Raw genomic sequence first — 24,871 nt, forward strand, 5'->3', positions numbered from 1 at the left:
GTGCTGTTCTTTGGTGTAATATGCTGTACTTTGCTGTAACTTGGTGTAATTTGTACTGTAATTTGATATAATTTGGTGTAATTTGGTGCAATTCTTGCTATAATTTGGTGTACTTTGGTCCAATTTGTGCTGTAATTTCGTGTAATTTGGTGTATTTTTTGCTGTAATTTGGTGTAATGTGTGCTGTAATTTAGTGTAAATTGGTGTTATGTGGTGTAATTTGGTGTAAATTTGTGCATTTTGTGCTGTAATTTGGTGTTATTTGGTGTAATGTGGTGTAATTTGGTGTAATTTGTGTTGTCATTTTTGCTGTCATTTTTGCTGTAATTTGGTGTGTTTTGTGCTGTGATTTGATGTAATTTGTGCTGTAATTTATTGTATTTTTGGTGTATTTTTGGTTAAAGGTGTGAAGCTCCAGTTCTGGACTTCTGGATCAGAGGTAGAGCTTATGAAGGCGCTCAGAGGGCGGGGTTAACCCATCACCAGCCTATCGGGATGCAGGTGGGCGTGGTCAGGTGAGCACCAGCTCGCGATCCTGCCTCTCAGTCTCATTGCACGGCTGAAAGTGATCTGTGTTGGAGCGTCCGGTCAGCGCGCGCTCCCGTTGCTGCTGCCGCCGCCGCCGCCGCCTCCGCGCGCTCACACGTACGGCGCTGCCGTCACCGACCACGGGCTGAGGGCACGCGCGCGGGGCCGCGCTCTGCTCCCGTTACCGCGCGCGGGTGCGTTCACGCTGATTACCGCGTCTGTTTTTTTGTAATCTCTTTTTATTGGATGTTATTAAAGCTAATATAAGTTTGCGTTTATTCCGCAGGCGGAGAAGATCAAAGAGGATCAAAGAAGAGGACAGTCGGGAAGATCAAAGGGATTTACTCTGTGGGATCGTACCTCTGTGTCCCGGTTCTCCGGTGGATGCGCGTTACCGGGACCGTGCCCCCCCGCACCGTCTCCGCGCTCGGATCTGATCGGTACCGGTTACTGGAGCTAAGTTCCGCCGGCATGCTGCTGCGCGTGGCGCTCGTGCTGTGCGCGCTGGCCGGTTCGGCGCGTGGGGACAGCCGGCAGCCCCGGAGCTGCGCGGACCTCCGGCAGTTCTACAGCGGGAACGGGTTCTCCCTGAGCGGCGTCCCGCAGGCAGAGATATCCGGTAAGAGACCGCAGACCTCAGGGTCCCGCTACTGCTCCTTCTGTAGACCGCGCGCGCATTCACCCAGTATGAATTTCTGCTTTTTAGTATTCATACTGGTACAGTTGGTTATTATTGCTTTATAATGATGATGATGATACAGGATGATTATAGCTGAATAACTGTGGAACAGATGTGGCTGCAGATTTAAACAGTTTTCAACCAGTATGAATTTCTGCTTTTTAGTATTCATACTGATACAGCTGCTTATTATTGCTAGATGATGGTGATCATGATATAGGATGATTATAGTTGTATAACTATAGAACAGATTATGGCCACAGATGTGGCTGTATATTTAAACAGTTTTTAACCAGTATGAATTGTACTGTTAGGTATGCATACAAGTAGAATTGTGGTCTGCTTATGATATCAGTTTGCAGTTTGTTGTATGAGTCGTTATCTCTATGCAACTATGGGCATTGCTGTAACTGGAAATAACATTTCAACCAGTATGAATTTGTGCTTTTAAGTAATTGTACTGGCACAGTTGGTTATTATTGCTATATGATGATGGTCATGATAATGATGATGATGATGATAATAGCCGTATATCTATAGAACAGATTATTGCCACAGATGTGCCTGCTGATTTAAACAGCTTTCAACCAGCATGAATGTGTGCTTTTTAGTATTCATACTGGTACAGTTGCTTATTATTGCTATATGATGATGATATATGATGATTATAGCTGTATAAGTGTAGAACAGATTATGACCACAGATGTGGATGCAAATTTATACAGTTTTTAACCAGTATGAATTTGTGTTTTTTATGATTCATACTGGTGCATTTGTTCATTATTGCTACAGGATGATGCTAATCATGATACAGGATGATTATAGCTGTCTAACTGTAGAACAGATTATGTCAACATTTGTGGCTGCAGATTTAAACAGTTTTCAACAAGTATGAATTTGTGCTTTTTAGTATTCATACTGGTACAGTTGATCTCTGGTTGATATATCAGTTTGAAGATTGTTGTATGGATTACAAGTCTGTCGAAATGAATATAAGTGTGTTTTACAGTGTTTTCTACCAGTATGAATTACGCTTTTTACAGTTGTGATCAAATTTATTCAACCCCCAATGCTGTGAAGGGTTTTATGGAACTCAGTACACATTTGTAATTGTGTTCATAATGGAATCTTACAAGGACTTGTTAAAGAACTAACTGCAACTAAGATAGCATCAATTGTTTTTGTCATAAAGTATTAAATGGCCTTTTTGTGATTTCTTCATTGACACAATTATTCAACCCCTTTACGACTACCACTCCTAAGAACAGAGGTTCATTCCAGTGTTTTCAATCAGGTATTGAAAACACCTGTGGATGTCAACGAGCAGCAATCAAGCATGATAAGCACCAATTAGGCAGATTTAAAAGGACTGTGATACTCAGCTCCTTCTAGACATCTACTGGTGTGTTTACAAGCATGGTGAAGGCAAGAGAATGGTCCCAGAAGACAAGAGAAGAGGTTATTGCTCTTCACAAGAATGGCAATGGATATAAAAAGATTGCGAAGTTGTTAAATACTCCAAGAGACACTATCGGAAGTATCATTCGCAAGTTCAAGTTAAAGGGCACAGTGGAAACGTTACCTGGTCGTGGCAGAAAGAAGATCCTGACCGCGACTGCTGTGCGCTACCTGAAGCGTAATGTGGAGAAAAATCCCCGCGTGACTGCTAAGGAACTGAAAAAAGACCTGTCAGATGTGGGCACTGAAGTTTCAGCTCAGACAATAAGGCGCGCACTGCATAACGAAGACCTCCACGCCAGAACTCCCAGGCGCACCCCCTTGCTGACTCCAAAGAACAAGAAAAGTCGACTGCAGTATGCCAAAAGTCATGTGGACAAGCCACAAAGGTTTTGGGACAGTGTACTGTGGTCAGATGAAACTAAATTAGAACTGTTTGGGACAATGGACCAGCGGTATGTTTGGAGGAGGAAGAACCAGGCTTATGAACAAAAGAACACCTTGCCTACTGTGAAGCATGGCGGGGGGTCAATTATGCTTTGGGGCTGTTTTGCTTCTAATGGTACAGGAAAGCTTCAACATGTGCAGGGTACCATGAATTCCCTTCAGTACCAGGAGATCTTGGAGGAAAATGTGATGGAGTCAGTCACAAACCTGCGGCTTGGGAGACGTTGGACCTTCCAACAGGACAATGATCCGAAGCACACATCCAAGTCCACTAGAGCATGGTTGAACATGAAAGGCTGGAACATTCTAGAGTGGTCATCGCAATCACCAGACTTAAATCCAATTGAGAACCTCTGGTGGGACCTAAAGAAGGCAGTTGCAGTGCGCAAGCCTTAGAATGTGACTGAACTGGAGGCTTTTGCCCATGAAGAATTGGCTAAGATACCCATAGGTCGCTGCAAGACACTTGTGTCAAGCTATGCTTCACGCTTGAAAGCTGTCATAACTGGAAAAGGATGTTGTACTAAGTACTAGAAAAATAATGTCACTAGGGGGTTGAATAAAACTGATAATGATGTGAGCACATTATAAATGTTATGTTATATTTGTCTAATTTATAAGTGCCTCTTTGATTTAATTGTAAATAAGATGACTGAAATGATCAAAATCAATGTCAAACTGGCCAAAACACTTTATTTCAGTGGGGGTTGAATAAATTTGATCACAACTGTATATTAAATACACGTGTGATAATATGAATATGCCAATGGGTCAATGGACATCAAAGTGTCTGTTGCTGTATCTATGCAGTCTGCAGTCTCGGATTTAAACCAGTATGAATTTCAGTGTTCATACTGGTAGCATTGGTCATTTTTCATTATCTCACGAGACACATTTAGCACAGACAAAAAAATATCATACCCTTTTAATATTGAGAGAGAATTTGCTACAAATTAAGGTAAAACCCAGTATGAATTATGGTTTCTGGTTTTCCAGTATTTATATTGCCGATACAGGTGATGCATAAACTGTATGCCTATGGAATGACAGATTGACGGACTGCATGAACGTTTCAGCCTTGTTTAAAGTCATCCAGTATGAATTGTGCTATTGATAACATGGAGATTACAGATTGCAGATTACGCTTGACCAGTATGAATTAGTGTTCTGGGTATTTTAGTGCAGAAGTTAATGGAAATATTGTAACCATTATTTTTCATTTTTCATTATGGCAAAGTGGATATTTTGTTATATTCATCTAGTGATTTATCAATTATGATAGATTTTTAACCATTATGAATTCCACATATCGTGATCCTAGATTGCACAGCTAACCAGCCGTAACCAGTATGAATTTGTGGAATGGTTATTTTAGTGCTGAACAATGTAATAGAAATAGATATGACATTACTTTTCAATAGTAATTATGGTACTGTGTAGGTGTTTCATTACATGTAATTATAAAAGTATGGATTGTTATAGAATTTCAACCAGTATGAATTCCTTTTAGCTTTCAATTGTGTGAAATGGCAGTGTGGATATTTCAGTGTTGAATAAAATATTACGACTGTAGATTTTGGTTTTGGAAAGATTAAAATAGTCTTTGGCAGATTTTAGGTTGAAATGGGTTTCATCCAGTATGAATTATGGTTTTTAGTATTCCAGTATCAATATTGGCAGTACGGTTGATGCATAAACTGTACGCCTATGGATTAACAGATTGACGGACTGCATGAATGTTTTAGCATTGTTTAAAGTCATACAGTATGAATTGTACTATTGATAGCTTTTGACCAGTATGAATTAGTGGTATGGGTATGGGCAGTGTGGATGTTTCATTATATTTAACAAAACATTTGGTGATAGATTTTTAACCGTAATGAATTCCATGTATCACAATCTAGTTAATGAGCTTTTAACCAGTATGAATTGGTGGAATTGGTATTTTAGGGCTGTAATAGAAAAAAACAAGACATTACCTTTCAATATTTATTATGGTACTGTGGGTGTATCATTACATGTAATTATGAAAGTATGTATTGTGATAGAGTTTCAACCAGTATGATTTTTTCAGTATTGAACATGAACTGCGATTATAATGCATTAATAGCTGTGTTTATAACATGTTATACACCAATACCAAGAAACTCAGTCCCAGCTTGCAGACTTTATTATGACTAAAAAAGCTTCCGACTTATAAACACACCCTCAATAATCCTATAAGTGTATTTTCAACCACTGATAAATTATTCTTGTCTTAAATATATTATATTAGTTATTGTCAATTATGATGTATTATAACAGGTCTTTGTGCGCTCTAAGTAAAGTGCCAGACTTTCATTGTGGGACTACATTATTAACGATAGATATACACTATTTTAACATATATATATATATTATAAGCACAGCTTATAATGTATTATGATCACAAGTCTTAATGCTTTATAAACATGGCTATAATGGGTTATGCATTTTTATAAATATTTATAGCCATGTTTATAATGCCTTACGAATGCATTATAATACGTTATGAATGTGGTTATAGAGTCTAATAGAGATGATATTCATAGAAAATGTTACAAATGTTACTTTTACATGTTTAAAAATAAAATATATATTTTTTAGCATTAGCACAGCCAGTGGTACAGATTTTAACATCATCTCTATTTGCAACCCTCGTGAATTTCTGACTGAAAGTAGAGTTTTATAGTAAGTAATATTGATATATCTGTGTTGCTTTAGGCTTTAAAAGAAATTAAATCTTCAGACTGCAGATTAAATCAGTTTTTGACCGTTAGAAGTAGTTCTTAACGCTGTTGGAGATGAAGACGTGGAGGGTTCAGGATTGCCTCGGGCCGATCTGAGAGATTACGGCTGTATTGAGAGAGATTATCATCATGAATATTCTTTATTAAATGATAATAAAAAAAACTGAATAATTTAATCGGCAGCAGGGCGAGTAAATCTGAACCCTTTTACTATTCCGTTTCACTGATTCCAAGGTTTTCCTTAAATAATAAATCACGGCCGCTGTAGTGAAGTTAGTTCTGCTTCTTATTTTAGCTTTTTAAATGTTGGCCTGACATGCCTCCACTGAGCTTTAGTGGTGAGAAAGTTAGTGTTAGCGATCGCTTGGCTAATGTGATGTTTATTTGTGCTACAAAAGCATTAGCATCGCCGCATTGGTACTAATGCTATTTACACAGCAGGATTAGCCAGCAGACTTTGTCTGAGGGAGGGATCTGTACCTAAAAGATGTAAAAACGTTCAAATAATGCGTATTTTGTGCTTCTATCACGGCTCAGTTGCACTGTTAGCATTGCTAATGCACCGGCACCCGGCCTTGGTTGACATACCACTTCAGTAAACAATAAGATAAGCCAGCAGACTTCGTCTGAGGGAGGGATCTGTACCTACGAGATGTAAGGATTTTCAAATAATGACTTTTGGGCTTCTATTGCAGTTCAGCAGCTCTGTTAGCATTGCAACTACACCAGCATTCAGTGTTGTTTGAAACTCTATTTCAGTCTAGCAGACACAACAGAATTAGCTAGCAGACTTTGTCTGAGGGAAGGATCTGTACCTACGAGATGTAAGAATAAATAATGAGTTTTGTCCTTCTATCGCAATTCAGCAGCACTGTTAGCATTGTTACTGTGCCACCACCTGTCCTTGTTTGAAACAGCAGGATTAGTCAGCAGACTTCGTCTGAGGGAGGAATCTGTACCTGCTCTCTGTGGGGAGTCAGCAGATGAGGGACGTAAGAACTTTAAAATGAGCTTGAAACACCATTTTGGTCTGGGAGTAAACAGCAGAATTAGCCAGCAGACTTTGTTTGAGGGAGGGATCTGTCCCAACGAGATGTAAGAATTTACATTTGGCCTACACAGGAAATCATATTTTCCAGGTTACTTTCTTAAAGGGTCGGGGTTATCACAAGATGTCATCGTGCGTAGAGAATTCTTGGACATGTATAAATAGATTGATTTTTGTTATAATAGCTAATTGAATATGTGAAATTCCTATCCAAAACTTACCAAAAAAATGCAATTATTAAAAAAAAAAAAACATTGCAACCACAATATAATAGATATTAATATATATTAATATATATCTATATATTATTAATATATAGAAAGTGATGGTTAATGTTGATCCTCTATATTTGTAATAATGTGTTCATTCAAAGAAATGTGTATAGATATATGAAATGTAATATATACATATATGTTGCAACACAAAATATACGTTATATAGATATTTATATAGATAATCTCACTTTTTGTGTGCTTTTTAGTTTATAATTGAAAAAATCCATTCATCCTTTGCTTCTATGAGCCGTTTGGACGCTCCTCCCTTATTGTGACAGCACAAAAAATAAGGAAATCTGCATAGAACAATTCTGACTCCACCCCTCACTCATCAACCCACGCCAGAGCCCCGCCCACTAGATCAAACATAATTTGAAGAAACATAATTTCAGTCATTTCAGTCTGCTGGTTGTAAACCTCAGACAGTACACAGCGGGATTATTCGCCAGCAGACTTCTTCTGAGGGAGGGATCTATACCTAATGTACCTACACTGTTTGGACTGGGAAGACTAGAGCTGGTGAGATCTTTATCTTTATGTGAGAGTTATAGTTATTTTGTGTAAAGAACTTTATAAACATGTTTTGTATATAGAATATAGATCTATTCTATTCTAACCTGAGTAAAAATAATACATATAATATATCTTTTTTTTATATTTTACACCGTCCCTATTGCTGCAATGACTCAAAAAATTCTACGCAGTCAGTGTTGTATCCAGTTAAGTATGTTTTTTTTTCTGTAAATATATGCTGAACAGTAGGAAATGGGCAGATTACTGTGTTATGGAGTTAAAACACATTTCTGCGTGAAGTGTTTGGAGCTGCAGCTGTGTAATTTAGTCAGAAATATGCTTTTGTTAGAGAGAAAACGCCTGTAATTTACCCAAAACACACCGAGGTTACAGAGGGAAATGCCTGAGGTCAGACAGCACGCCTCCAGCTGAGAGAAATCTGCGCTCTAGACTCTGGATTAGGATTAAAATAGGTGATACTGCATTTATTAAAGCGCGTAAGAGTTAGGCCTAATCCTAATTCACAGGATTAGATTAGGACATCCCAATTTTTTTAGTACAAAAATACTCAAATTGAATACATGTAGAATACAGACTAGGGTTGTACAATAATTAAATTTTTTTTAAATACTCAAATGAAGACATATTTAATTGAACTACCTCACACTACCACACCCTACTTTACTCTGATTCACGCTACATCAAAATTCACTCAATCTACTTCATCCTGATTCACTCTATCTAACACTTTTCTCACTATATTTCACTTTAATTCTCTCTACCTCACACTATCTTCACTCTACCTCACACTACCACACCCTACTTTACTCTGATTCACTCTACATCAAAATTCACTCAATCTACTTCATCCTGATTCACTCTATCTAACACTTTTCTCACTATATTTCACTTTAATTCTCTCTACCTCACACTATCTTCACTCTACCTCACACTACCACACCCTACTTTACTCTGATTCACTCTACATCAAAATTCACTCAGTCTACTTCATCCTGATTCACTCTATCTAACACTTTTCTCACTATATTTCACTTTAATTCTCTGTACCTCACACTATCTTCACTCTACCTCACACTACCACACCCTACTTTACTCTGATTCACGCTACATCAAAATTCACTCAATCTACTTCATCCTGATTCACTCTATCTAACACTTTTCTCACTATATTTCACTTTAATTCTCTCTACCTCACACTATCTTCACTCTACCTCACACTACCACACCCTACTTTACTCTGATTCACTCTACATCAAAATTCACTCAATCTACTTCATCCTGATTCACTCTATCTAACACTTTTCTCACTATATTTCACTTTAATTCTCTCTACCTCACACTATCTTCACTCTACCTCACACTACCACACCCTACTTTACTCTGATTCACTCTACATCAAAATTCACTCAATCTACTTCATCCTGATTCACTCTATCTAACACTTTTCTCACTATATTTCACTTTAATTCTCTCTACCTCACACTATCGTCACTCTACCTCACACTACCACACCCTACTTTACTCTGATTCACTCTACATCAAAATTCACTCAATCTACTTCATCCTGATTCACTCTATCTAACACTTTTCTCACTATATTTCACTTTAATTCTCTCTACCTCACACTATCTTCACTCTACCTCACACTACCACACCCTACTTTACTCTGATTCACTCTACATCAAAATTCACTCAATCTACTTCATCCTGATTCACTCTATCTAACACTTTTCTCACTATATTTCACTTTAATTCTCTCTACCTCACACTATCTTCACTCTACCTCACACTACCACACCCTACTTTACTCTGATTCACTCTACATCAAAATTCACTCAGTCTACTTCATCCTGATTCACTCTATCTAACACTTTTCTCACTATATTTCACTTTAATTCTCTGTACCTCACACTATCTTCACTCTACCTCACACTACCACACCCTACTTTACTCTGATTCACGCTACATCAAAATTCACTCAATCTACTTCATCCTGATTCACTCTATCTAACACTTTTCTCACTATATTTCACTTTAATTCTCTCTACCTCACACTATCTTCACTCTACCTCACACTACCACACCCTACTTTACTCTGATTCACTCTACATCAAAATTCACTCAATCTACTTCATCCTGATTCACTCTATCTAACACTTTTCTCACTATATTTCACTTTAATTCTCTCTACCTCACACTATCTTCACTCTACCTCACACTACCACACCCTACTTTACTCTGATTCACTCTACATCAAAATTCACTCAATCTACTTCATCCTGATTCACTCTATCTAACACTTTTCTCACTATATTTCACTTTAATTCTCTCTACCTCACACTATCGTCACTCTACCTCACACTACCACACCCTACTTTACTCTGATTCACTCTACATCAAAATTCACTCAATCTACTTCATCCTGATTCACTCTATCTAACACTTTTCTCACTATATTTCACTTTAATTCTCTCTACCTCACACTATCTTCACTCTACCTCACACTACCACACCCTACTTTACTCTGATTCACTCTACATCAAAATTCACTCAATCTACTTCATCCTGATTCACTCTATCTAACACTTTTCTCACTATATTTCACTTTAATTCTCTCTACCTCACACTATCTTCACTCTACCTCACACTACCACACCCTACTTTACTCTGATTCACTCTACATCAAAATTCACTCAATCTACTTCATCCTGATTCACTCTATCTAACACTTTTCTCACTATATTTCACTTTAATTCACTCTACCTCACACTACCACACCTGATTTCACTCTGATTCCCTCTACCTCACACTTACCTCACTTTACTTCACTCTGATCCACTTTACCTCACATTTACCTCACTCTACTTCACTCTGATTCATTCTACCTCACATTACTCTCACTGGACTTCACTTTGATTCAGTCTACCTCACACTTACCTCACTCTACTTTACTCTGATTCACTCTACCTCAAACTTACCTCACTCTACTTTACTCTGATTCACTCTACCTCAAACTTACCTCACTCTACTTTACTCTGATTCACTCTACCTCACACTACTCTCACTCTACTTTTTTCTGATTCCCTCTACCTCACACTTACTTCACTCTACTTTACTCTGATTCACTCTACCTCACACTACTCTCACTCAAATTTTTTCTGATTCCCTCTACCTCACACTTACTTCACTCTACTTTACTCTGATTCACTCTACCTCAGACTTACCTCACTCTACCAAACAGTTTTGGTAAACTTACCTCACTCTACTTTACTCTGATTCACTCTACCTCACACTAACCTCACTCTAGAACACTCTACTTTACTCTGATTCACTCTACCTCACACTTACCTCACTCTACTTTACTCTGATTCACTCTACCTCAAACTTACCTCACTCTACTTTACTCTGATTCACTCTACCTCACACTACTCTCACTCTACTTTTTTCTGATTTCCTCTACCTCACACTTACTTCACTCTACTTTACTCTGATTCACTCTACCTCACACTACTCTCACTCTACTTTTTTCTGATTCCCTCTACCTCACACTTACTTCACTCTACTTTACTCTGATTCACTCTACCTCACACTACTCTCACTCTACTTTTTTCTGATTCCCTCTACCTCAGACTTACCTCACTCTACTTTACTCTGATTCACTCTACCTCACACTACCCTTACTCTAGAACACTCTACTTTACTCTGATTCACTCTACCTCAGACTTACCTCACTCTACTTCACTCTCATTCTCTCTGCCACACTCTACTTTACTCTGATTCACTCTACCTCACACTACCCTCACTCTACTTCACTCTGATTCACTCTACCTCACACTACCCTCACTCTACTTCACTCTGATTCACTCTACCTCACACTACCCTATGTCACTTTACCAACTTAATTGATGTGTTGGGGATGAGTAAATGTAGAATACAGACGTGTTGATACTGTTTCAGGAGTATTATTGGTCATAATGTTTTGTGAAATAAAGCATAAAACAAAAAAAAAATCATAAAATCTAAATTATATTGGGGCATGATTTCTTGGGTCATAACGAATTAAAAAGTTCAATAGAACCATGAAGCTCCACCCACTTTGTTTTGTTGCTAATTTGCATAATAAGCGAAACCTACTTTTGCGAACTAGTTGTTGTTGCAGTGTGGTTTCGGACTTTGTTCTACTATTAGCTATTATTAGTAGAAATAGACAATTGTAACCAGCATAATCAGTTAATGTTCAGATCTGCACCCTGAACGAAGTGGTTTTAAATCAATATTCAGGTGAAAAACTGTTTTTAAAACCGGATAATATTTAATCTGAACAATCGTACAGCTGCTGTTTTCTGCAGTGGGGTTTAAAACAATTACAGGATGAAATTATTAAGGTCGTAAAAACATCATCCTGTACAGTTCGTCACAGCAGGAAGTCTGCGCTGCTGGAGACGCATTCAATCAACCTGATTAATCAGCGAGCGTATATCAGTCAGACACATTAATGCTGGAATCAGACGGGTTTATGAGCGCTCCACGTCTAAACGAGCGTCTGAATGAGCGTCTGAACGAGTGTTATCGAGGCTGGAACACAGAGTATCCTGTGCCCTCCTGTTGTGACGTTTTTTGTTGTGTTTTCTTACTTTCCTACAAAACTGCTAAATCAGTTAAAGGAATTGTCAGAAATAATTTGCTTCTATGAGCCAATTGGCTCCTTAGTTGAAGAAACACCATTTGGTTGTGCTGGTTGAGAACCTCAGGCAGTACACAGCAGGATTAGCCAACAAGAAGACTTCTTCTGAGGGAGGGATCTGTAACTACTGTCTGTGGCAGGAAGTCAGCAGATAAGGCAGAGATGTAAATACTTCTATAGCGGTTAAGCATTTAGCACAAGCTAACACTATCACATGGTAAATTCACTCAGCGTATACATGGGGCGTGGCCAGCAATATCTTATTTGCATAAAGGTGACAGAGCCCCTAAACGATCCAACAGAACCAGGACCTCCTCCATACTGCACCAACAACACCTCCACCCTGTGAGGAATTCACGCTCCGCTCTGGAGCGTTTAGCACCGTCCTAAATCTCTCTCAGCAGCTTCTGAACAGAAAAACGAGAGAATAAAGAGAATTCTTGAACAGAGAGAGATTTTACTGCCTCCTTTCTCTTTAATGCATCACATTAAGATTAAAAATATATTCCTAATTAATGGTTTTGGTTCTGAAATGATGCTCAGAAGAGGAAGATGAAAGCTGGCGCTGGTTCTCGAGCTCTGATACGCTTCCCTGTTCTTCAGCCCACCGGGACCAGAGCGGCTCACCTTCCAAAAAAAAAAAAAAAAAATATATATATATATATATATATATATATCCGGCCAACAAAAGCAGTGTGGACTACACTAGACCTGTTACAATAACTACATTACCCATTTATCCTACAGGGGTTGAAGAATGCAACTGAAACATTGCACCAGTAAGAGCTGTAAGAGTGTGAAGGTTCAATTAGCAGGGTAAGAGCACAGTTCTGCTCTAAATATTGCAATGCACACTATAACATTATGGGAGACATACCAGAGTTCAAAAGAGGACAGATTGTTGGTGCACGTCTTGCTGCCGCACCTGTGACCAAGACAGCAAGTCTTTGTGATGCATCAAGAGCCACGGTATCCAGGGTAATGTCAGCGAGATATCACCAACAAGGACCGACCACATCCAACAGGATTAACTGTGGATGCTGTAAGAGGAAGCTGTCTGAAAGGGATGTTCGGGTGCTAACCCGGATTGTATCCAATAAAAAACATAAAACCACGGCTGATCAAATCACGCAGAATTCAATGTGCACCTCAACTCTCCTGTTTCCACCAGAACTGTCCGTCACCACAATCAATTATTGTGCTCTAAAATATGGACATGATTTCAATCATTTCTGGGGAAAAAGAACCAGAAATTAAATATGTTGCCAAATACTAACAGCGTAATTTTTTCTTCACTGAAACTTCTTTTGTTTGCCTTAATTAGTGTAATTAACATATAATATGATTTATATGTTCATCTCACATATTTGCGAACACCCCCTGCAAAAAGTAAAACTGAAACTAAAACAAAATTGCAATGTTATGTTATATGTTACATACAACATATATGTTGGTCTTTTAAAATTAATAAAGTAGTAAAACATAAAAAAAAAAACATTTTAAACATTTCTTTTTAACATGTATTTTGTTTAGAAAAAACAAGTGAATTATCCTAATTGAAGCATTACCTATTAAAGGGTAATGAACACCATTAATATTGATAGAATAATTAACAGTAGAGTTAAGAACTAAATATATTAAGAACGAAATATATTCTCACTGATTTTTAGTATTTTTTGATTTCAGATATGATTTGGATAATTAAACATATAAACATGCACCGGGTCAAACTGATCTGGGAACACGCTTGCTGTTCCTGACAAATGAACATAACAGGAGGGTTAAATTACCTAAATATATAATAAATATATAATATAATATAAAAAAACAAAAAAGCATTATAAATAAATATATATTCAGCACACCACTGTTTCACCAGGGTTAAAGTTAGAGTAGTGATCCAGCATGAAGCTCCGCCCACAGTCTCCACACCACCTGACCCACCTAAACTGTACCCTGGAGAGAACAGAGTGTACGCTTCACACACTCACACACACACAGACACACACACACACACACACACTCACACACACACACACACACACCAAAATAAAGCTACAGAAACGCAGGCATTAGCAATGCAGCTAAATTAGCTCTGTGGCTAAATTAGCACCACGGCTAAATTAGCGCTGTGGCTAAGTCAGATGGTAAAGGTCAGAGTGACAGGGTTAGCGTGTGGCTAATAAACGAGGCTAATTAACGCTTCCCAATCACTATTTCACCACTAACCACTAACACTTACTATCCTTACACATAGGAGAAGGGCTAGGAAGATCTGTCTGTCTGCCTGTCTATCTATCTATATGTCTGTCTGTCTATCTATGTATCTGTCTGTCTGTCTATCTATATGTCTGTCTGTCTATCTGTATGTCTGTCAATCTATATATCTGTATGTCTATTGGCATGTCCATCTGTCTGTCTGTCTTGTCTGTCAGTTATCAGTCTATCTATATATCTATCTTACACTCTGTCTGTCTCTCTTCATCTTGGTTTGTCTGTTTCTATCTATCTATCTATCTATCTATCTATCTATCTATCTATCTATCTATCTATCTGTCTGTCTCTCTGTCTGTCTGTCTGCCTGGGTCTCTGTTTGTCTATCTGTAGGTATGTCTCTCTGTCCATCTATATATCTGTATATATATATATATATATATATATATATATATATATATATTTGTTTGTCTGCATGTCTGTCTCTCTGTCTGTCTATATGTTTCCATCAGTCTATCTATATATCTGTATTTCTGTCTGTCTATCTGTCTGTCCCATCTGTATCTGTCTGTCTCATCTGTTTCTGTCTGTCTGTCTGTTTGTCAGCATCTCTGTCTATTTGTTTGTATATATATTTTTTTTCTGTCTATTTGTGTTTGTCCTCATCTCTATCTATCTATCTATCTATCTATCTATCTATCTATCTATCTATCTATCTATCTATCTGTCTGTCTGTCTGTCTGTCTGCCTGTGTGAGTGTGTGTGCGTGGTGATTGGATCAGTCACTAACAGGTGACAGTAGGTCAGACAGATTCTATTGTCTGTAACACTGTTAGCTTCTGTTTAGCAGTGAGATATACACATACATATACAGATTATATACACATATACATCTACACACACAGCTCATACACATATATACACATATACAGATTATATACACATATACATCTACACACACAGCTCATACACATATATACACATATACAGATTATATACACATATACATCTACACACACAGCTCATACACATATATACACATATACAGATTATATACACATCTACATCTACACATACATATTATATACACATATACATCTACATATACAGAGTATATACACATACATCTACATATACAGATTATATACACATATACATCTACACACACAGCTCAAACACACATATACATCTACATATACAGATTATATACACATATATACACATACATATACAGTTTATATACACATATACATCTACATATACATATTATATACATATATACACATATACAGTTTATATACACATATACATCTACATATACATATTATATACATATATACACATATACAGAGTATATACACATATACATCTACATATACAGAGTATATACACATATACATCTACATATACAGATTATATACACATATACATCTACATATACAGAGTATATACACATATAAATCTACATATACAGATTATATACACATATACATCTACACACACAGCTCATACACACATATACATCTACATATACAGAGTATATACACATACATCTACATATACATATTATATACACATATACATCTACATATACAGATTATATACACATATACATCTACATATACAGATTATATACACATATACATCTACATATACAGATTATATACACATATACATCTACACACACAGCTCATACACACATATACATCTACACACACAGCTCATACACATATATACACATATATATATCTACAGTATGAGGAGTAGGAGGAGGAGCAGGGTAGGGATTCAGTAGAAACTGGTAAATTCATTAATAATAGAGTTTACCCAAACAGACCCGGGCTGGAGCTGCTGAGTCACACAGTAAAACAGTAAAACCTCCACCCAGTTCTGTTCACCACACTTTACTCAGTCCTGACACTACATACTGATTCTACCCTGCAACGTGTTCCAGGTTTTACATCAATATATAATTAAATATATTTATAAAGATGATCCACGATCAGTACAGGGCAGGAAAAACAGTACAGGCCTTTATAACCAGTGCAGAGTGTGGATTAGCATTGTCGCTAACACTTCCTATGAAACCTGCATTCATAATGCATTATAAATGCATTCATAGTGCATTATATGACATGCATAAAACCTCTAACTGTAATAAGGCCTATTTAATAACTCGTAAGTACTTACAGCGACATTCATTATAAACACATTATAAACTACAAGTATAAGGGTTTGTAAAGAAAGGGCTTGTAATGCCTTATAATATCTGTTCATAAGAACACTGTACAATGTAGTGTTGTAATGCACTATAACACAGATTTGGTATATTTTATATATATGTCTGTATTCATATCTATATCTATCTGTATGTATGTCTCTCTGTCTATATGTTTCCATCATTCTGTCTATCTATCTATCTATCTATCTATCTATCTATCTATCTATCTATCTATCTATCTATCTATCTATCTATCTGTCTAATAATAATGTTTGTAATAGTGCATATTTTTGAATCTCTGAGCTTTATTTATTTATTTATATTTGTGTGAATCGCCTCTTTGTCTGCACTGCCTGTTGGAGACATGGTTTAGTGTTTCTGCACTGTGTCTCCACTGTGGGATCCAGCGCCCCCAGTGGTGTTTAATGACATTGCATTTGGTTTGTATTTGGCTTGTAAGCGCTGTATCGTTGCTAGGTATATATTGCTAAAATAAATGATAGTGGACAGAAAGTGGATATATAATGGGAAAATGGGAACAGTGTGAATTTTTATTTTTCGAAAAAAGTAAAAATTTCACGATATTTAAACGTGTTGGCGATATTATTGCGTATGATACGATATGGTGACACCCCTAAATACAATATACTCTACATATATCCCTATGCTGTATTCTGGATTGAACTGGGATTGTGCTTTTAGCCCTTGGTTCTGATGATGTATCAGATCTGGCTGCAGCAGGGTTTGGACACGTCCTCTGGAGGTTAGCAGCGATGCCGGCGAGCTTCAGCTGTGCAGTCTGCTGAACGCTGAGGGGGAATGTGGGAGTTTGGGCTGGAGCCACTGGTAGGCAGCTGTGGGAGGGTTTTCTGGGTTTTACTGGTTTCTGGGAAGACGCTGATGCAGCTCGGAAACAGGGTCAGAAGAAGAGCTCATTGTAAACCCAGTCCCGGCACTCTCTGTTCTTAACCCTTACCACTCCCAGCCAGCGCTCTCCCTCGCATCTCATTAACAACATGTTATATATATAAAAAATATATTATTTAAACCATATATATATATATATATATATATATATATATATATATATATATATATGCATGATTTGATCAGCCGTGGTTTTATGTTTTTTTTTGGATACAATCCGGGTTAGCACCCGAACATCCCTTTCAGACAGCTTCCTCTTACAGCGTCCACAGTTAATCCTGTTGGATGTGGTTGGTCCTTCTTGGTGGTGTGCTGACATTACCCTGGATACCGTCATTGTTGCCCTTTTTACGTATGTGTTATAACTGATTATTAACGCATTTACATGATTAAGGCATTTACAACCTAATTAGTAACCATTAATAAACTAATTGTAAATCATTTATAAACCCTTTATAAAAGTAGTCTTATTTTAAAGTGGTACCAAATAAAGTGCGCCCTATGGTTCTCCTGAAGGGTATAAAAAAATAACGTTTCGAGATAGTTCTCTATTATTTACGGGGGCCATTATTATCGGGGGATCGCTGGTTTGAATCCCGGTCATGCAGCTTGCCATCAGTTATACAGGCATATCTCTGTATCGTCGCTGTCCAATGAAAAAAAAAATCTCCGAAACAAAAACTTTTTTTATTTTTAATGGAAGTCAATGTAAAAAAAAAAAAAATTGGTCAGTTCAACAAGAAATTTTGGCACACTTTGTTGAAATAATGTAGAAAATAAACTGTGTGTGTGTGTGTGTGTGTGTGTGTGTGCAGTGTGTGTGTGTGCGTTTTTTTTAGCTTGTTTTTCTGGTCCTGGTTTCCAGTACGGAAGATCAGCCATCATGAATATTTTAAATGGCTAAATTGAAGCCGGCTTTGTTTTGAGAAGTTCAGTGCATCTGGAGTGTGTGTGTGTGTGTGTAGTGTGTGTGTGTGTGTGTGTGTATGTGTGTGTTTTATTGTGTGTTACTGAATTAAACAAAGCTTCCCGGATTAAACCTTTTTAAACAAAACAAGTTATTATATGATTTAAACTACAGAAAGTGAATAAAGTCTAGAGTATCCCATAATAATCCCTAAATTATATTCATATAAGTATGTTAATAACACAGTAAAATAGTTGTGATTGTACTGTAATGGATACTAAAGAAAAGTAGAGTCTGTTATCAGTGGATGTAGAAAAATATGGTACTTTGATTTTCCCGTAAAATGTCCAAAAACTGGCATAATAAATTGTTAATAGGAGATAAATCATATATTACAAATCATATATACAGTAAATCATATATTTCCAGTACTGGCCTGTATAGTAGTGGTATAGTATAGTCTTTGTATTCTCTTAAAAGTCTGAAAGTGCGTGTAATTGCTATGGTGTTGCTAGGTGGTTGCTATGGTAATGCACTGGTTGCTGTGATGTTGCTAGGTGTCTACTATGGCAATATGTTGTTTGCTGTGGTGTTGCTAGGTGGTTGCTATGGTAATGCACTGGTTGCCGTGATGTTGCTAGGTGTCTACTATGGAAATATGTTGGTTGCTGTGGTGTTGCTAAGTGGTTGCTGATGTTTTTAAGTGGTTTGTTAACTTTCCGAGGTGGTTGCTATTGTGTTGCTAGGTGTTGCTATGGTAATGTACCGGTTGCCGTGATGTTGCTAGGTGTCTACTATGGAAATATGTTGGTTGCTGTGGTGTTGCTAAGTGGTTGCTAATGTTTTTAAGTGGTTTGTTAACTTTCCGAGGTGGTTGCTATTGTGTTGCTAGGTGTTGCTATGGTAATGTACTGGTTGCCGTGATGTTGCTAGGTGTCTACTATGGAAATATGTTGGTTGCTGTGGTGTTGCTAAGTGGTTGCTAATGTTTTTAAGTGGTTTGTTAACTTTCCGAGGTGGTTGCTATTGTGTTGCTAGGTGTTGCTATGGTAATGTACTGGTTGCCGTGATGTTGCTAGGTGTCTACTATGGAAATATGTTGGCTGCTGTGGTGTTGCTAAGTGGTTGCTAATGTTTTTAAGTGAAAGTGACGTAAACTTTCCAAGGTGATTGCAAGTGTGTCGCTAGGTGGTTGCTATGGTAATGTAATGTAATATATGTACTTGATGTCTTTGGACATCAGCCAGGGATGAAACTACAGTAACGGCGAGTTTTAAACGCTGTCGTCTTAAATTAGTCCGGCGTGCAAATTGAATTCTGTCCTTTTGGCTGTAAAACAAGCCCCTCCCCCTCCCGCTCAACAGGCCCCGCCTCATGACATCACTTAACCAAATTGAACTGAGCCGTGGGGTCAGGCAGAGGAGGGAGAGATGGAGAGATGGATGGATTAGGAAAAAAAAGAGAGATAGAGATAAAGAGAATGATGATGAAAATGATGTTGTGATTATTAAATGACTAGTGAACACCCCTTTAAATAAATGCCTTATTCTACAACTACTGTAAGCTGTACCCTCTTTAATAGAAAAGATTAGGACTATATATATATATTTTTACATATATTTCAAATATATTTTATTTATATATATTTTTTTGCAATTCCATTAATCTCTTTTCTGAGTAAATAATCACTGTTTGATGTTGTTTTTCTATTTTACTCGGATAAAAACACTCATACAGTGAGGAACAGCAGCAGGAGCTCCTCAGATAAAGCGCTGTTCTTATTTCTCTCTAGGCAGGACAGAGCTGAGCTACAGTATGACCAAAAATATATATTACCATATTTCCATATTTTTCAAGATTCTGATCATTTCACTATACATCTAAGTATTTTTAACTATTTTATTATTTTTATATATATATATATTTTTTTTGCATAACTGGGCTTTAATATAGGTTTGTGACTCTACTGTTAGAAGAACATATAATATAAAACAATAAGGCTTTAAATTAAGGCTTTGATTAGTATTGAGTTTACTTTGTCCCACAAAATATATACACAATATATGAAGAAATCAGACTTTATAATCAGAAAAACAGCTGAAAAATGTAAACATTAGATCTTTAACACGGCTTCCTTTACTAAACTAAATATTTAAATATATATTTCCAAAATACTATGAACAGACTGACAATACTCAATATTTAAGTATTCAAATATATATTTCTTAATTTTCTATTGCACAAGTTAGACAATTACAGTATTAAAATCAGCCACAACTTCCTTTCTTTCTCCAGTTAACAAATATATTAAATCCTGTGTGCATAAAATTTATCCTCCAAGCTACAGCATTAATATATTTAAACAGGGCTTTAAATACTGCTCTTTAATAATAAATGATTATGTACTGATTTAGTGATGACAGGAACTTTTCTCCGAGCTGTGAATCGATTGTGTAATTCCATTCCTCTCTTTTATAAGTAAATAATCACTTGAAAAAAGTTGTTTTTCTATTTTACTCGGATAAAAACACTCATACAGTGAGGAACAGCAGCAGGAGCTCCTCAGATAAAGTGCTGTTCTCATTTCTCTTATAGTGGGTGCAGGTGAATTATGGGAGTTGTAGTAAGGGTGCAGGCATAGTAGTATTAGTATAAACTATAGATAAATCATCTCTCTACACTGTATTCTGATTTATTTACTTATTTTTTCCACATTAAGGACAGCTTGTCTAAACATAAATCTGATCCAGGAAGAAAACACACCCGACCTGTTCACTGTTCACTACAGCCGGCCGGCCTGGATCAGCCGAAGAGTCCGCCGAGATTACCGCCGGCCATCAGCCCATCGCACAAATCAAACAAACAAATGAGTGTGGAGAGTGACGCATGCCGTTTAACCACATCTGTGATCATTTTCTAACGTAATTACGTCAATCTTCTATGAAATATATTCAGAAATTGGTATGTTAGTAGACATTTTTGTCACAGGTCAACTTTAGTAATGTATTCAATTTATGAACCAAGAGAGAAATTAGATAAGTATAGTATAGTATAGTAAATATGTATACACAGATGTGCCAAAAGTCATGGGACTGCATAATGGACATAGAATAGAATTAAAAATAATAAAATATATAATTCTCCTATATAACTGATTATAAAAGTAACGGTTAATATATGGTAAATAATTGGGATATGCTTATGAGAGGTAGTAGCTGTATAATATGTTTTTTTTTATTATTTTGATATATTGATAATATTGATAACATGCTCAGGATGAGCGAGGTCAATAATGGTAAACAGCAGCAATGGGGATTAAACATACCATAAACTAACAAATAAAATAAATACAAAGTCGATAAATACAAAAAAAGAAGGTCAAAAACAAGAGCAAGAAATGAACTGGAGTGAGAACCTTAAACAAGGCCTAGAGCAGGTGCTGTCAATATTCAGGTGATTTGCTTTCCGGTGGTGCCGTGTACAGTGTAATGTGATTGAGTACAGGAGTCTGAATGGAAATCTGAATATATCTGAAAATAATACCACACTGTAATACATAATACATGACTTTTCTAAAGAACAGTACACTGTACTTTTAATCATTAGGATTATTCAGTCATTAAAATTTGAACATTTAAATAACGATAAAATAAAACACAATAAAACACATGAAAGCCATTCAAATTAAACACGATGAACAATATTGAGGTTAGCAAAGATAACTATGGTCATGTCTATATATTGTATAGTAAATTGATTGTTATTATTTTTATTTTAGAACATTACCATAGTTTAATATGTAGTTTTAGTGTTTTATAGCTGAATTCTTTATAAAAAGCATAAAAAAACGTATTTTTTTTTTTTATTATTTATATAGTTAGTCTCAGTAGCTAGCTAAGCTAACTAACTTTCCCGTTCCACCTTAAAAATGGTGCAACAGACTGAGCAGGAGCTGGAGAATTTAAGGTGGAACGGAAAAATAAAATGAAATCAAATTAAAGCTAACCAAAGCTAATTTCAGCTTAACTTCTTTCAGAGTTAGGAATTAAGGAAAGGACAATAATATAATTAATTTCTGCACTTTATTAACCCCCCCACCCCCCCCACACACACTTTTTTCTAAAGACATATGATACAACAGGTAATCATCAGCAGCAGTTAGGTTACTGAACTTTAGCGCGTTACACATGCGTTACACATGTCTACTGAACGTGTAAATCAATAAATATTGATATATTTCATATATATGTGTCTCTCTGATCTGAGCACAGCTGTGAGGACTGTGTGGTTCTTGGTGTTGTTATAATAACAGGCTGTGTTCTGACTGCTGTTGATGTTATGCGAGGTTGGGTGTAGTTTCTGCTGTTTATTGGTTGGACGGGAACGCCGTTCTCCGTCCCCGCGACCAGAGTGAGACGTGCAGAGGAGATCTAAACACACATCCATCAACATCCCCACCCACGCCATTCATCACACACTCATTACTGCGCCTCATCTGTGAATATAGGGACTCTGTATTGTAGTAGAGAAGTGGGCGGAGCTTCTTCTGGTCATGGCTTGTTTATCTTGGTAACAGAAAACACAGGAGCTCCACTGACTGAATACAACCTAGACAGACGCCAACAGTCAGACGTTCATCGCTATGTCGGCAACACAGGCGCTGTGCCGAGCCGAGCGTACGCCCCCACTTATTACACACACATGAACGCACAGCAGCACAAACCCAACTTTTACATCAACAATAAAACAGAATAGTAAATAAAATAACATGGCTGTTCCCGTAAATGAGCTGCTGGAGCTCCTTCACAGCGTCAACCAGCAGCTCAGTTTCCTCTGCTGAGAAGAGTTTGTTGGACACGTCCAGGTAGCTGCACCGTTACAATAGCAATCCACCAAAGAACCAAAGACAGAGCTCACCCGATCTACTCTTAAAGAGAATGATGAGCAAGATTAAGACACTCTGATTGGTTTATTATTTCACGCTACGCCCAAAATTAACCACACCCATGATTAAGTACTTGACTTTTGCTTTGTTTCGAGCTGTGCAAACTGTACTTTTCCTGTCGTTACGAAAGCAAAGACACATTGACACGCCCTAAATCAAGCTAAAATAGGGCACACAACGTGTAATATGTAGTAAAAGTGTTTCCTTCATTTTTCTGAGAAGTGTTTATATAATGGACTCAACAGATCGTAGTGCATGACTACTGATGCCCTTGGTGCTTTTTTATTACCCTTACTTTGTTTATTCTTCTTGATACCACATTTGCATATGACATTTTCTGTCTTGTACAATGTAATGAACCCAAATTTCCAGCGATAATTCCAGAGCTCGACTCGTCTCACGCCGTTAAATATCACCCAGACCCTGAGGCTTTGGACGATCGCCTGAGAACAGTATGTAATTTAACCTGGGTCAAAACGTACAAAATGAATACGACTGCTGAAAAAAACGGAAAAATCTGATCACAGATCAGTCTGAAATCATAGAGCTCTACTCTAAATTCCCTCTCTGAGCCAACGACAACACCGCGCTAACCCCGCATTAACACCGCGCTAACAGCATAAAAACATCTGTACATCTGTGAGAAGTTGAGTAATTCACCAGCAAAACTGGTGAAAAGTTATAGAATTGTTGTTTCTTTCACCTGTTACCCACGTTTTTCATCTCCTCTGATCATATAGTAGAACTTTGTGAGCCCTATTTTAGTGATCTATAGGTGATTTTATCAACTGTGCACAGTGCAGCTTTGATTTGGTGTCTCTTTGCTATCGTAACAACGGGAAAAGTACACCTGGCTCAGCTGGAAACGTGCGAATGGTTTGTGCTAATCCTCTTAATTAAATACAGTATTTCATGGGTGTGTTTAATCGTGTTTTGGGCATAACGTGAAAGAATAAACCAGAGTCAAATCAGAGTGTCTCTTGCTCAATAAAATGTCCATGTTTCTTGGGCTTGGGCGTGGTGTAGGAGCTCCATATGCTCGTTGACCTCCTCGTACAGAACAAGAATCACTTGGTTTTATCTGACTCCGCCCAACAGGAAGTTGGCTATTTTGGTAGGAAGTCGCACATTCCAATTGATGCAGATCAAAGGACTAATTCTTTGGAATATTAATGGATTTTAAGTGCACCTTGTAGTGCGAGGAATACGGTAGATATTCGTGAAGAACATCAACAG

General features: G+C 37.2%; 1 protein-coding gene across 1 annotated transcript in view; it reads left to right on the plus strand.

Moving 5' to 3' along the window:
• Nucleotides 1-537: 537 nt before the first annotated feature.
• Nucleotides 538-24,871, plus strand: part of gpc1b (glypican 1b) — a 103,231-nt gene continuing 78,897 nt past the window's right edge. Inside the window, exons 1-2 of the mRNA XM_049477347.1 lie at nt 538-722; nt 815-1,147. Of these exons, the coding sequence (XP_049333304.1) occupies nt 913-1,147 (235 nt within the window). The 5' untranslated portion in view covers nt 538-722; nt 815-912. The remainder of the gene's footprint in view (nt 723-814; nt 1,148-24,871) is intronic.

This window comes from Astyanax mexicanus, chromosome 4 (assembly GCF_023375975.1).
Source record: "Astyanax mexicanus isolate ESR-SI-001 chromosome 4, AstMex3_surface, whole genome shotgun sequence".
Taxonomy (NCBI): domain Eukaryota; kingdom Metazoa; phylum Chordata; class Actinopteri; order Characiformes; family Acestrorhamphidae; genus Astyanax; species Astyanax mexicanus.